The 15,925-nt window shown below is 41.2% G+C and overlaps 1 protein-coding gene across 1 annotated transcript in view; it reads left to right on the forward strand.

Moving 5' to 3' along the window:
• The first annotated feature begins 2,043 nt into the window (after positions 1–2,043).
• Gucy2f (guanylate cyclase 2F, retinal) overlaps positions 2,044–15,925 on the forward strand; it is an 81,443-nt gene continuing 67,561 nt past the window's right edge. The window contains exons 1-2 of the mRNA XM_048428529.3: positions 2,044–2,773; positions 14,233–14,534. Of these exons, the coding sequence (XP_048284486.3) occupies positions 2,044–2,773; positions 14,233–14,534 (1,032 nt within the window). The remainder of the gene's footprint in view (positions 2,774–14,232; positions 14,535–15,925) is intronic.

The following is a 15,925-nucleotide window of genomic DNA, read 5'->3' on the forward strand; positions in this document are numbered from 1 at the left end:
ATTTAAGTTGTTAGTAAAATAAAAAAATATATGCAAGGAATATAACCTACTGCTTTACACATACTAAGAATGAAGTACATTTTAGCCTTTATTATTCTTGGTGCTGATTTCTAATTTAAATGTACAGGTTATGGAAAAGAACTCATAAGACTGGTGTATTTGCGTTAGAAGAACCAATTGTTTGTCTTCCATAGTCCATTTTGCGTTGCTATGACAACATATCTGAGGCTTAGTACTTTTAAAAAGAAAGATGTTTGTTAAGTTTATAGCTTGGAAAATAGAAAATTCAAGATCTGGCAGCTGCATCCATTGTGGACCTCATGGTACACTGTAACATTTCAGGGGACATAGAATGGTAAGAACACATATAAGAGATCATGTGGCATGAAACACGTGGACTCACTCTATAAGAATACACTCATCCTCCCAAGAGCTCATTCATCCCTGTGTAAACACCAAGTTCTCCCAAAGTCGGCCCATCCCTCCTAAAGGCCTACTCACCTCTTAAATGTTCTACCACAGCACTATTGCACTGGGGATGACGTTTCATCATAAATTTTGTAATGCACAAGCCACATATGAATGATGGCAGCTTCTTTGCCTAATTGCTGGCCGGTTCACCACATGGAGTTGGTTTTATTGTCCACTCCTAGTGGTCGAAAGGGTGAGGCCCTGTGTGCTAAGAGTTGTATAATTCAATATCTTCATCGCAAAATGTACTTGAAACAGGGACCCCCCCATACACAATGGAAAAACCTGGAATGGGAAGAAGGTGGGAGAAGAAGCTAGATCTTGGTTTGTAGCCCACGCCTTATACTTTAAGTTGTGTCCAACCCTCATGCTTTCGCAACAGCACACAGACCGGGTGTGAGTTTTTATGGAAGAGAAATAAGACCACATTGTCTTTCAAAGTCTTGTAATGGATGTGAGATCTTCAGGCATGTGGTCATTCCAGAAGCAGCCCTAAAGCAGTTGGGCGCTTCTCTTTCTGACCCTCCCACTTCTCAGTGTTTGGCATGTTACTTTAAGAACTGCTTCCTTTCCCACGTTGCGCCGCCCCCCCCCACCCCACTGTCATTTTGAACAGCTTGCTCTGGTGTGTGAATATTAGTCACAGTAGTTTGGTGGGTCTTTAAAAATCTACCAGGTGTGCCCCAATTAGGCTTTCTCACAAAATTAGGGCTTGGAGCCAGGATAACATCCAACAGGGCTACCATGGGCAAAATGATTACAGTTAATAAAACAATAATAGCATGGCCTTATCAGTGCACAGCTGTGCTGATTATCAGCCCCAAGGAGAGCCAAGCCATTATTTTGACATTTGATTCAAGCAAGTATTTATTAATGGTTTCCCTCAGTATCATCTCTCTAGATTGATTCATGTTTCCTTATATATAGCTCTCTTTTAAATTTTTCCTTTGAGACAGGCTTTCAGTCTGTACTCTGGGCTCTCTGCAGTCTGAATTTTCAAAATGTTGTGATTACAGTGGTGAGCAATTAATTCTATCTACTGAAGGCATTAATGGTCTTGGGCCAGCTTGAATGTTCTTTATCCATTTTGCATACATTCATCTGATTTTCTTTGCTGGGAACTTGGCTTCAGGAACTCCTAGTCCAGTGGGATCTCTTCTCCACACAGCTGCCCTTGTCACTGCTTATTCCCTGTGACATTCTGTAAGCACAGAGGCATCAGTCAGTCCTGTATCTGTATCACAGCCAGAAACATAGAGAGCTTTGGGCGAAAGGAATCCCTTCTCTCACAGTTATGGATATGAGCACACTGAACTCAACCTGGAAGGGTTAACTAAAGTAGCACGAAGCGGGGAACACTTCAATTGCTTCTTGAAGGTAGAGTTCATCAGAAGAGGTTGGACTCTTGGGAGACTGCATTGTTTCATAAGTGATTTTCCCCAGAGGCTTCAGACTCATGTAACAAAACTTTCACTCTGGTTGACAGGTACTCGGAAACACCACTGTCCATCTCCAGAGGGCAGAATAACCCTCCAGTATCTCATCGTTAGCTTGCCGGAAGGCAGCAAGGCTATGTTCCTCGGACCCTGGCCTTTTTCTCGCCTTCTGTCCTGGTTTGCCATTTCCAGTAGACTGTCAGGACACCATGGCCTTGCATCCTCCAAGTTCTGGCAATATGTGTGCCTCCTGGCCCTAGTGTCTCTCCTGCAGTGGACGCAAGTACTCCCCTACAAGATAGGGGTCATAGGCCCCTGGACGTGTGATCCGTTCTTTTCAAAGGCCCTGCCTGAGGTTGCTGCTGGTTTAGCAATTGAACGAATCAGCCGGGATGTGGCATTTAACAGGAATTACTCCTTCGAATATGTGATTCTTAATGAAGACTGCCGAACTTCCAAAGCCCTCTCCAGTTTCATTTCCCACCAGCAGATGGCCTCAGTATTTGTTGGCCCTGCCAACCCTGGTTACTGCGAAGCAGCCTCACTCCTGGGAAACAACTGGGACAAAGGGATTTTCTCTTGGGCTTGTGTGAATCATGAATTAGATAACAAACAAAGCTACCCGACCTTCTCTCGGACACTCCCTTCTCCTATCCGGGTGCTTGTAACTGTCATGAAGTATTTCCAGTGGGCTCACGCTGGGGTCGTTTCCTCAGATGAAGACATTTGGGTGCACACAGCCAGTCGAATCTCAAGTGCTCTTCAGAGCCACGGTCTACCTGTAGGGGTCATCCTGAGCACAGGACAAGACAGCCAAAGCGTTCAGAAAGCTCTGCGGCAGATTCGCCAGGCAGACAGAATTCGCAGTGAGTGCTTGCGCCCCGCCCGAGGTTTAAATGTGGTTTAAGCATGACAGTCTCTAAAAGGTTTTCTGCCTTCATATCCTAGGCTGGCACATTACTCCCTAGTTCTTTATGTGCATGCCCTCTTTCATGGATACTCAGACCCCAAGAATGTGGCTCCAGTGGAGTCAATCGTAGGGACTTTCTAAAGATTTTAATGCTCTTGTGTACCAGCATCTGAACTCTGTCCCTGGTGTAGAAGAAAGACATCAAGAGTACGGTAGCCAGACACTTGTCCTGAGAACCATAGCAGTTTCAGACTAACCACAGCAATGTGTTCTTGGGCTTTCATTTTTAAAATGTCTGTCTTTTCCCCCCTTGTCCGAGTTATTTCTTCATAGCTGCCCAGTTCCTGCATCATTACATCTCACTCAGAACCCATCTTCTCTCCCCTTCCTTCTAAAGTGGCATTCTTCTCCCTGCAGCATGGAGGAGTATGGTATCGTTGGTATGGAGGGCACTTAGGTGATGAATGAAACATGGAAAAGCATGATTTCTGTTAATATGGCTTTCATTGCAAGGGAAGCTGTATGCTCAGAAAGGATTCTTGCCGAGGAAAGAGGCAAAATGTGCAAAAGAGGACTTGAGTCACCGAAGCTGCAATTACACCCAGGATTTGAGTTGATCTGGGGAGGGAACGCTCCTCGTTCCCTAGAATCAGATCTTTGTTTTTTTCTTACATTTTTGACACTTCGTTTTGATATTTTCTTTTCTATCCTCTTTATTTGGTTTTTAAAAATAAATCTCTTCTTTACCTTCCTCTGGAAGTGGCAGTGATATATGGGAACAATGCTTATTGTCAAACTGGAGCCACTTCATCACTTCAGGACCTGGAGCTCAGAAACCACTTCTCAACTGATTGCTTCTAGAGTTAGTGCTGACCCCATTCCTTTTCTTAACATAACAATGGACTTGCTAGAGAATAGTCCATCTTAGGCCTGGCTTTTAACCAGAATCCATTTTAAAATTCAAGTGTTTCCACTATTGGGCCTTCATTATGACCATTGCTGGAAGAAGGCCTGAGGTTTTAGTTCCAGGATCTACAGTATTCCTGGGGTCTCTAAGCTCCAGTCTATAAAAATCTTCAGGGACAGGCTGTTGGAGAAAGGTTGCTTGTTGGTTCCCAGCCACCTGGCTAGCTTAGACTCAAAATAATCACACAGAAACTGTATTAATTAAATCACTGCTTGGTCCATTAGCTCTAGCTTCTTATTGGCTAACTCATATTAATTTAACTCATTTCTATTAATCTGTCTATCACCATGTAGCTGTGACATACCTAGTAAAGTTCCCAGCATATGTCTCTGGTAGCAGCTCCATGACATCTCTCTGACTCTGCCCTTCTTTCTCCCAGCATACAACCTAGCTTTCTCTGCCTAGTTCTGTTCTGCCCCTTGCCATAGGCTCAAAGCAGTCAAAACAACACATAGACAGAAGGACCTCCCCACCATTTCCCCTTTTCTGTTTAAACAAAAAGGAAGGCTTTAACTTTAATATAGTAAAATTACATATAACAAAACAGTTATCAAGCAAGAATTACAGTTACAATATTTATATCTACTTTATCTTTTATCATAACTAAGGGAAGCTATATCTATTCTTCATCTCCATCAAAGACTCCAGAAGGATATAATATTACTTAAGTAAACAGGAAGTGCATTGCAAGCAACTTCCAAAATTCTAGAATTGACAGAGACATTTCGCTACCTAGACAGTCACCCAAAGTTCTTCTGTACTGTTGAGGCATCCATCTTTGGCCTACAGGCCCATAGTATCCAACAGACTTTTCCATGAAGTGGGAAATTTCAAGGACAGTTCCACCTATATTGGCAGTTTGTCAGTCACATTTTCTTCTGTGTCCTGCAGAATGTCTGGCAGACTCTTTCATGGAGAAAGAATCCTGAAGGATTGTCTCACCTTTAGGCAAATTCAGTAGTCATTTCTCTATGGATTCTGCATGTCCAGTTCATCAAGCAGTCCAGGCAAGAACATTTCTTGCCCATATGGCTAACAAACTCCATAAGGGGCCTCTTAGATGCCCACCATCCTCTTGTAGTAGATTGGTACTGCCAGGAGCAGATCTGTCTCATTATCATGAAAAGTTTTAAGTTTTTAAACATTTAAATGCCATATTCTGAAGGTCTCTGAAAGATTTGAAGAATACCTATCTAACTGAAATATATCTTTATATGTCTAGAAAATCTAACTAACATCTATCAACCTATATTTCTTAATTATATATTACATTTTTTAAAATGAACTACACAATCACAATACCTTAATCAAGAGCAGAAATATACATATAACAAGATTGACCTTAAATTTGTATCAATAAACCAAGATCCATACCAATGCAAATCTCTATAGCATATCCCTCTTTAAATGTAAATAAACATTTATAGACAATATTTGGGAATATGGGCGTAGTTTTATCCAAACTTCTTCCTGCTGTTTGCGGGCACTGTTAATCAGATCTTTCATGATGCATCCTGTGTGCTAGATTCAACTCAGTCAGCAGTTGGGCGAAGTAATATTTTGGGGGTGTTCACAGTGACCTTTTAGGGGGTCATGGACTATTAAACTATATTAGTCTGGAAGCAATCCAGAAGTTCTCATCCTCTGTGGAAACAAAAGAAAAACCTCTTTTCCAAAGCAATGCATCCTTAGACTTTTTAAAGTCAAGATATCTTTACATTGGGTTAGCTTAGCAGCCTGTACAATGAAATGTTTCTCTGTACTTAGCTCTTTCACAGTCAAAATATTCAAAGAAACCTCAATAATATACATAATCCAGACTCTCTTTGTATATTCCATCTTTATGTGGCTTTTATTACTTTATTACTTTTTAACATTTATTTTATTATCTTTACTCCTTTAATCTATGACTGTCTGTACTCTGTTTCTGCAAAGACTTTGTTTTATTTTTTGAAACAGTTTACTTCTTTTCCAACTCTCCATGTTCTTTTTCTTCTTTCTCCAATCCTACATACATTTATCCAACACTGTGACTCATTTAGAAGTCTTTTTTATCTGGATTTTTATTGCATATATGTAATTATTTTCTGACCAGAAGCGCTTCTTAAAATGCTAAGCACTTAAGAATCTAAGCCACAACATTGCTAGGGCCCATTCTAACATGGCAGAGCTGCTTACTGCTTCCGTGAGCCACAAACAGCACCCCACTTCCAGGCACACAGCTAGTCCAAGTTGCCATCAAGCCGCAGCAGCTTCTCACAAACCCCATCTGAATGCTCAGTCTTCTGAAAGGGCCAGAGGTCACACTGGCAGCATGGCCTAGAAAGCTGGCATTTCAAAATGGCATGGCTTTTTTCCTGCTAACACTGGAGTCAGGAAAACCTCTCTTAAAGGCTCTGCGACATTAAAGTCCTGCTTAACTCTGTGTTTGTTTTGTTTTGTTTTTCCCTAGAATTTCTTCCCAAGTTTTCTCAGGTTTTAAGTGGATTTTAGTCCATCATGTTGGCATCAGTTTGTTGGAGAAAGGTTGCTTATTAATTCCCGGCTGCCTGGCTAGCTTAGACCCAAAATAGTCATACAGAAACTGTATTAATTAAATCACTGCTTAACCCATTAGCTCTAGCTTCTTATTGGCTAACTCTTATGTTAATTTAACCCATTTCTATTAATCTGTATATTGTCACGTGGCTGTGGCTTACTGGGTAAAGTTCCTAGCATCTGTCTCTGGAGGTTCCATGACTTCTCTCAGACTCCACCCTTCTTTCTCCCAGCATATAACCTAGCTTTCTCTGCCTAGTTCTGTTCTTCCCTGCCATAGGCTCCCACATCAGTAGGCAGTCAACATGGCTCTGATTGCTTCATAAAAGAATGTAATACTTGCTGAGCACAAACTTATTTTTAAAGATAGAAAATCATTTCCAGAGAGCAGCCATGCTAGAAATAAAACAACATATATAGTGTCTGAACATTATATGTTGCAGAGTTTCATGAAGCCCTATGTCTCTTATGAGTTTCCATTCCCTGAATGTGTCATATTCTACTCACTCTAAACACTATACTGATATTTTGATCCCAGTCATGAAATGTTAAATAAATCTAGACCCCTGGGCTTTTTTTGTGTCATCAGACTGAGAGGAATTAGTATTGAATGTTCACCACCACCAATTTTTGAGGTAGAGAGGTAGCAAGCATGCTTTGTACTGTCCTGCCACTGGTAGCCTATCTCTCTTTTTTTCAAAGGTTCTTGCATTAGCTGACCACTAGTATTATTTGGGCATCTTTTCAAAATGACTGAAGCTACCTTCAGAGTCTTGGATTGAATTGGCCCATGGTGGCCCCTAGCAAAGGTTCTTTAAATAGTTTCCCAGGTACTTCTTTCTCAACAGGAGTTCAGAGTCACTGCCTTTAAGTTGATTAGAAGACAAATAAATGTTCCTCATTTGCATTGACCAGTCATTTTTGCCTTAATCTTTGTTTAGTCCAGCATCCGTTTGATGACGACGTGAATCAGCCCGCTAAAGGGATGGGAATTTTGAGAATGAGGGGAAGCCAAACAGAGACTGTTTAAGGAGCAATGAAAGCCGCTATGTAACAAGGATAGCAATAGCAGGTAGAGAAGGAGGACTCTGAAAGAGACAGTGCTGGGGGTAAATCTCTATGCTCCAGGATTATTTTTCTGTGTTTCTGACAAATATAAGGAAACTCAGATGAGGCGTCCCAGGACCTCACTGACATGAGTCGTAAATTGGGCTGTAGACCAGGTCTGATTACACGTATCTCTGTGTAGAGTGAGCAAAGGAGTATGTAGTTCCCACAACTGGTGCAATTAAGTGTTGGGATTTGAGTCTGTGCCAGTTGGTAGGGGAGGTATGGCTGTAGTTCAGAAGAGGAGCGAGTGTTAAAGAAAATAGGTCTGGTTAGTTTGTGAAACCAAGAGCTCCAAACATTGTAACCCAAGATGGAAGTTCTCCACAGGATCAGAAAGTGACTCAATAGTACTTAGTTTTTCATAGAAGAACACTTTGTAACACAGAATACAGTGGGAAGGGACTTCTTCTTTTGACCAGGTCTGGTAAGAGTTGGAAGGTTGATTCATAGTAACAGTCAAGACACTCCTGTGTGACAGTGGACCTGGAGCGGTGGGACTAGTGGTGGTAATAGGGATGAAGGGAAGAGAAGAGCAGACTCTGGTCCATATGCCACTTCTGTTCCTTATAAATTAGTGTTTCCAATTAGGTCATATTACTGGTGCTTCATTGGTGTTAGAGGAAGTATCTTTCTCAGAAATGAGTCTGAATCATGTTTACACAGTACAAAGGCAATGGTCAATTAAACAGTAAAGTAACAATAATATAGCTCCAGACTTTTGGAAGGGAAAACAACAGAGGCTTTATTAGATATTTGATCACAGAGACAACAAAAGAAACATAAGTCATTCTACCTTACATGTAAGCAATGCTCTGCAATTTCCAATGTACACATTGACCATCTCATTTGTCACTATTTTCCAGGAGTTAGGTTTTATTGTTTTTCTTCTTTGAAGTTTACAATATCTGTGAGGCTCACAAGAGCAAGTAGATAGGTGTAGACATTGTGAGCACCAAATGATAGGGGCAATAAAGTCTCAGAGTAGGGGGATTCAGCCTTTTCAAGGTTATCAACTCATTTTGTTTGAATCTTGAAATGCTTGCCAGTTACCTTTATTTCTAACAAAGTCAAGTGGAGGTATTAATCAAAGACAAAGACCTCGATTTGCCATCAGAAATAATGTGTGGGATTATGTAGGTTTTGCCCTGTGCCTGGGAACCTAGCAGAGTGGATATGGGGGTCCAAATTCCATCCACTCTCTGCTCCTCCAACCATGAGCCCTGCTGGAAGTTTTTGTCCCTTGACACAAAGGAGCATTCAGTGGTCATTCAAAGCACCTGAGGGATTGTGTCTACCCAAAAGGGGTTCCTTTTCTCATTCCTACAAAGGCCAAAGCCTCAGAGGACCTTTCAAATGACTGTTTCAACCCCTCCTGTCTTCTTAGTTTGAAATCCTTTCCATTTGAGTTTACCTGCCTGTCCACCATTTGGGGTTTCCTTTAAATCTTTCCAAATTGGAATTGCTTTATTGTGGCAGTGCAAATAGCCTTCTCTTGTTCTCCTCAAATTAGGTACAGTTTCTTCTATTTTTATAGCCAGAGTCTGACCAGCTTCTTTCCATCGATTAAATCCGTGCACATAAAAGAATAGCTGATAATTCCTAATATTTTTTGAGAATTTATTATATTCTAGGCATTTTGAAAGAACTTTACATGGACTGTCTCATTCAATTCTTTCAATGCCCCTATAAAATAAGACTCATAACTATTTTCCATTTTTATCGGTAAGACGTCTGAAGCAGCGAGGTTAAACACTTTCCTGGTGTTACACAGCTAGTGAATGGGAGAGCTGAGATATATGTCTTCAGGTTTATCTGACGTAGTGGCTCTCAAATTCAAGTGAGCAGCAGAATTTCCCGAAGGGCTTCTAAAAGCACTTTGCTGAATTCCTTCTCTGAAGTTTCTGATGCAGAAAAGCTGGGGTATGGTCCAGAATATGCATTTCTAGTAAGTTCACAAGTGATGCTCACCTTGCTGACCCACGGACTATACCTTGATAACTGATCTGTGAAAGGACTTTACTGCTTCCTCTCTGCTTGAGATATGCTCCTAAAACACAAGCACTGGAGATGCTGTGCTCTCTGGATCATGTATGATTCAGCCCTTCCTTTTCTGTTATTCTCTTGATTCTAAGACCCGCTGATGAATTATTTTAAGTGCTCCCAGGTGTGTCAGGTTTAAGCCTTGTTTCCAACACTAATAACAGTGATATTGACAGTACTATGGTAAATGCTGTTAGTCCTGTTAGGGATTTTTGGTATACAATTTCCTATAAATAATTGTAAGTGTACATAAATATAAATGGTGAGAAGACCACTCGTCTTTATGAGCAGATCCACTGTCAGCATTGAAGACCCAGCACTAGAGGAAACCTCTAAACTTATTTTATGTGTCTGGGTGTTTTGTCTGCATGTCTGACTATACACGATGTACATACCTGGTGCCTGTAGAAGCCAGCAGATGGTGTCAGATCTTCAGGAACAGGACTTACGGATGGTTGTAAGCCACCATGTGAGTGCTGGGAATTGAACCTGCATCCTTTGGAAGAGCTGTCAGTGCTTTTAGTCACTTAGATGTCTCTCCAGCCGGAAACCTCTTAACATCTAGACCCTCCTCCACAATGTTAATGTCTTTTATGTGTCTGTCCTCCTGTGGTCTGCCCTGCCTTCATTATTAGCAAATCATTCAACCAAAATAGACTGAAAGGAATGCCAGTGGAAGAAAAGGCACGCAACCGTCTAAAATGCAGGTGGAGGGTAGAATGCAGGTTTCTGTTAATTGAGCATTCACAAACATGAGTATGGGCCCAGAAACTTCTTTAGCACTAGTTTTTGGAACCATTCCCATTCACAAGATGTGAAACCAGACCCTAGTTTTCTCCACAGAGGATTCAGTATCTGTGAAAGATAGAGATCTGCTGGTTTATTATTATTATTCTTAAGACAAGGCCTTCTGGTGTATCTCAGGCTAACCTTGAACTTATTGTAGTCTAGGCTGGCCATGCACTTTAACACTTCATCAAGACCATCCTGCCCACGTCTTCCTAGTTCTGGGGAGCATAGGCATGCAGAACAGCGTCTGCAAGTTTTGCCCTTTGGAGAAAACAAATTATCTCTCTTAAGGAAGTAGTGAGTAGAGACTTTCCATATAGGAAGAGAAAGAAGGGTTGAGGAACCCAGGTACTGGCTTTCTCTAGGCTTTCATGGTATTCCTTTCTACAAACACCGAAGGTGAGAGAGCCACAGTCTGAAGACATGGCTGCTAGGCAGCTCAAGAGGAGTGCCCAGATACCAGAGAAAGTGCTCAAATCATTCTTCTAAGATATGATCTCTTGTGTGTGTGTGTGGGGGGGCATGTTTCTGGTTCTTGTTCTGGCTATAAAAGGGCTTGGCTGCCCACAATCAAGGTGGAAACTTACAAATTAATATTACTTGGTGACCACCTGTTGACCTAAACCTTGCCTAGGATTTCAGTTTTCTGTATACTAATCCCTTCCTGACAACAACTTAGAGGTCAAATCCCATTTTAATGAATGTAATTTTGAGATAATAAAAGCTATTTAGTGAAAACCATCTCATAGAACAGATGCATCCATAAATCCTTGTGCATGAAAGCACTCAATCTATTAAATTAAGATGCTGTTGTTTGAATTCAGTATTTATGCTTTCCACTTTAATTGTGTTCAATGGCAAATTCTTGACCTGTAAGAATAGAGGCCTGAGATCATTCCCTCTCAAAGTTTTCAATTTTTCATCTCAAAATGAGCAGGAAAGATGGGGCTAGATACTCTTAAATGGTCTTTCTAGTTTTTGGAAATTTGGATCCTTTAAAAAATGTCATTTATATGTGGCAATGAGAAAAAATAGAGATTCAGATTGAGGGGCAAGATACTGGCACTTGGCATTAAATATAAGCTTGCTAGTGTCTACTTACCCAAGAGTATAACTGCCAATTTTTCTGCTTTCTTATTAATGCAAATCTGTCCATGTCTCACACACCTCATGAAACCCTTAAAAAAAACCATGAATGCAGACTTTTTATTCCCAATAATTTGCTAGCATGGAAACATCCATCTGAACAAGTGTGTGTGTGTGTGTGTGTGTGTGTGTGTGTGTGTGTGTGTATTCAGTTGCAAAGATACTAGGACATGGTCTCTGACCCTAAGAAGATCACAGTTTCATAGAAGCTGTCATGTACAAATTAAGTCAATAAATACCATGGGTAGCATGATATAAGCCAGTTTAGGGTATAGCGGTGGCTTGAAGTTGGTGTTAGCTGTGACTCTGAGTGCATGAAGTTTATTGGTTCTTGTTTTCAAGTATACACCCACGAGAAAGAGAAAGCTAGAGAATTAGGTGGAAAGAATTAACAACAAAGGCCTCATCCAGTCCCCAAGGGGTACTCTGGAGCTGGGGCAACTAGAATTGAGATAAAGAGTCTGGGACTTTTTACCTCTGTGCAGATGTCCATTAGGTGTAGACTGCAAAGAAAGGTTACAATGTGCTAATAATTGTTTTAGCAAGCATCGTTCCAGGAATGAGAAAGCCCTGGTTTGTAGTTTGCTGATTTCTATAGAGTAAATCGCCTTCACTATGGCCAATTTCAAGCTAATAACATGTTGTTTACTGGCTTACAGTAGTCCGGAAAATGTTACCATAGGCTCAGTGTGAGTCAACCCCCGCAAGCTTCAGTTCACTGCTAAAGGCATGTGACCTTGTGAGAGGTGGCTCTCTTCAGCTGAGGTTAATTATTGGTGAGGCATTAGCTATTCCACGCTAACATTCCCAGCAGCTAGAGGAGTGAATGTGTCGGTCCTGAAGTGTGTGTCTGGGTGGCACATCATAATGGCTCCCACTGCAGGCACTGAAATATTTGAATCTTAACAAACACAAAGTACTTCATTCTATTTAATGTTTTCTATGCAGTAATTTCAATATCCCTTCAGGGAATTAAATGGAACTGTTTGGTAACCTTGATCAAGTCAGTTTATCACTGCCTTTGCAGGAGAAATGCCAACACTGGCTTAACTTGCCAAGAATACTGACGAACTAGCCACTAACTAAAGCACATAATTTAACTCACCGTGTCTCCCCCTGTAACATACCTTCCAATTGAGTGATTGGATCAAATGAATTTTTGTGTGATGGAGTAGTCAAACAGAGAGGGTGATGTCAGTTTTAATCTCTCTTCCTGAGCCCAACTCTTGCCTTGTCAAATCTCTGGTGCCACATTGTCCCATTCCACAGTGTGTGATTATCAACAACCGAAACTGAATTCTTTGTGTGGCTCATGAGATAGCTCCAAAGACCTCCTTAGGGCACACTCAAAGGATGACCTGAGCATTAGAATACATGTAGACCCTCTTAGAGTATTTATTTTCCAGGATCTAATTGTCATTTAAAAACTCAAGTTTGGCCGAGTTGTATGTGGGTTTTGTGTGTGTATCTTTAATATCCGTCTTAAGCCAGCAGTGGTGGCGCACGCCTTTATACACAGCACTCAGGAGGCAAAGGCAGGCAGATTTCTGAGATTGAGCTCAGCCTGGTCTATAGAGAGAGTTCCAGGATAACCAGAGCTTCGTAGAGAAACCTTGTCTCAAAAAACAAACAAATGCACCTTAAAAGTTCCTGAGTGACTTATAATTGAGGGATGGCAGCTCTAGTTACAAAGCCAAACTTTCCAGGAGTATTTAGAAAGTGTAAAGAAAGCTTTGGAAAACACATGAAGCAATAAGGTCATGCCAGAGACCACTCATTGAATGTAGTTAAGCACACTTAGTTCCTGAGATTAAAGGTTCCACAGAAGCATGTATAATTAATATTTACCAGTGGTGATAGGACTTTTACTTTTCTTCAGGGAGCTCAGAATACTTGCCAGGCATTATCTAATTAAACTACTCAATGTACCTGTGAAATGCATTGGCATCTGCATTTTAAAGATGTGGGCACTGAAGCACAAGTGGGCTTAAACTGAGCTCATTTAGCATGCCAAGGACAAAATTGGATATAAGACTTTCAGTCTCATGATCGAACTGCCATTCTTCAACCGTGGCCCCCTCTAATCCAGTCTATTCTAGCATAGCCTTGCCAAACAACATAGTTTCATAAGTCTAGGAAGAATTAAATTGAGTGCAAAGTAATTCCAATTATATGGAATTTAGATTGAAAAAATTGAACATATCATCCACAATATTAGTAGCATTTATTGATGAGTGTGTGTTAGTGCCACTCATTGTTTATAATGGCTTTTGGTAAGAGCCGGGGACATTAGTCAAAATAAGCTGGGTTGCATTTTTGTAAGGATCAGACAGCAATAAGCAATGGTGGCTATGGGCCTCTCTCCCAATCTACTCTTCTTAGATTCAAGAGTAGATACTAGACCCATCTTATGGGTTTCCTCTTTAAATTATCACTCCCTCTTCATGAAGTATTGACGTCTGAAGGCACAGTGAGGATAAGTCATTTACCCAGAAGTACACAGCTAAAACCTAGTGCTATCAGAATATAAACTCAATAGAACTTTCAACCTCAGGGCCTCTTAGTTTTCTGTCCCCAACTTAAGCTATTGTTCCAATCTAGGATTAGGCTCTGCAGCCTGTAGAAATGTCCTTCTTGCCTCTATACACAACTTAGAGTTCCCATTCATAACCCAGCCTTAACTTAGGACCTCAGGATCTTGTTTACTCGGTGGGCATAGGAAAAAATCATTTTTAAATGATTGGTTAGAACACATTTATGTATTTCCCTTGTTTGTTTTCTACCTCTATGTTTTGGTAACATAATTTCTTTCCCCCTGGTTTCAGTAATCATCATGTGCATGCATTCTGCCTTGATTGGGGGAGAGACTCAGACACACTTCCTGGAATCGGCTCATGATCTGAAAATGACGGATGGCACTTATGTCTTTGTCCCCTATGATGCACTGCTCTACAGTTTACCTTACAAGCGCACTCCATACCAGGTCCTGAGGAACAATCAAAAGCTCCGGGAAGCCTATGATGCTGTGTTGACTGTTACGGTGGAGTCCCATGGAAAGACCTTCTATGATGCCTATACAGAAGCAGCGACCCGGGGAGAAATTCCGGAGACACTGGATTCACACCAAGTAAGTGCAGACTCACAAGTTGTCATAGGCTGAGAACATAAAATGGGGGGGAAAGGATGGCTTTTCCCCCCTTACTACATATTCTGAGAAGTCCCTGTCAGATAAATAGCTGCCAACATTTTCTCCAATTCTGCCAGCTTTCTCTTCTCTCTGGTAACTAGAAACGAGGAAACAGAAACATATTTTTACATATGCTGGGGCTGTTCAAGGGGAGCTAATAAAATAGAAGTCTTTTTTGTGACCCAAGTTTGGAACCAATTCACCAGCACGACAAGACAGTGGGCGTTAACTATAAGCACCTGAGGAAAGCTTGGGAGAAGAGGTGGTCTTCCCCAGGGAGAACATACATACAAGGAACACTATACAAAATGAGCAGGTTCTATTTAGGATATATGTTTGCATATATACACATATATATGTATATATGTATGTATGTATGTTAAAGTCACTTAAAGCTTGGAAAAATAAAAAAGGAGTAGAAGGGGAAGAAAGTAGAGAAGTGGGTGGAGAGTAAAAACAGAAGAAGAACATATAGAAGAAAGAGGAAGACAGAAAAGCAAAGGAGCTGTTTATGTTAGAGAAATACACATGGAAGCTTCCTCTCCCCCTCCCTCCCTCCTTCCCTGCTTCCCTCCTTCCCTCCCTCCCTCCCTCCCTCCCTTCCTCCCTTCCTTCCTCTTTCCCTCTCTCCCTCCCTCCCTGCCTTCCTTTTTTCTTTCTTCCTTCCTACTTCTACCCTCCTTCCTTCTTCCCTTCTTCCCTATCTCTTTCTCACTCCTTTCTCCCTCTCTTTCCCTCCCTTCCTTTCTTCCTACCTTCTCCCTCCGTGATCCCTCTTTCTTGCTCTCTCTCTCTCTCTCTCTCTCTCTCTCTCTCTCTCTCTCTCTCTCCCTCTCTCTCTTTTTTTTTTCTTTCTGGACAAGGTCTCATTATAGCATATGCTGGCCTGGAACTTGCAACTCTCTTGCTTCTACTTCCCAAATATTAGAATTCCAGTTATGTGGACTAACTCTCAGCTCGTAGGTAGTTTCTATACGTTGGAAGTTAGACACAGACAGTAAGCATTTTTCAAAAGTGGTTAGAATGGTCTGTGGATAAATTTCAAAGTTCAAGAATTTTTAAGCATATTATATTAGTGCTATTGAGTCTCACTATAAATAATAGAGAATTCAGCATGTGTTGTCCTAAGTAATTGTTACTTTGCAAAATGGGAAACAGAGAGCTCTAGTGGTGATCAACCCAGCAAATCAATAATGCCATCCAGTTTTTCCCTGTTACCGCTTTGCAAGGCATGCCATGCTAGTTTGCACTCATGAACTGGTTCTCCCTAAGGTCCTCAAATGACTGCCACAGTTTCAGACATTGTACATAGGTATAGGTATTCAGAAATG

Source organism: Myodes glareolus, chromosome X, assembly GCF_982192425.1.
Source record: "Myodes glareolus chromosome X, mMyoGla1.1, whole genome shotgun sequence".
Taxonomy (NCBI): Eukaryota; Metazoa; Chordata; class Mammalia; order Rodentia; family Cricetidae; genus Myodes; species Myodes glareolus.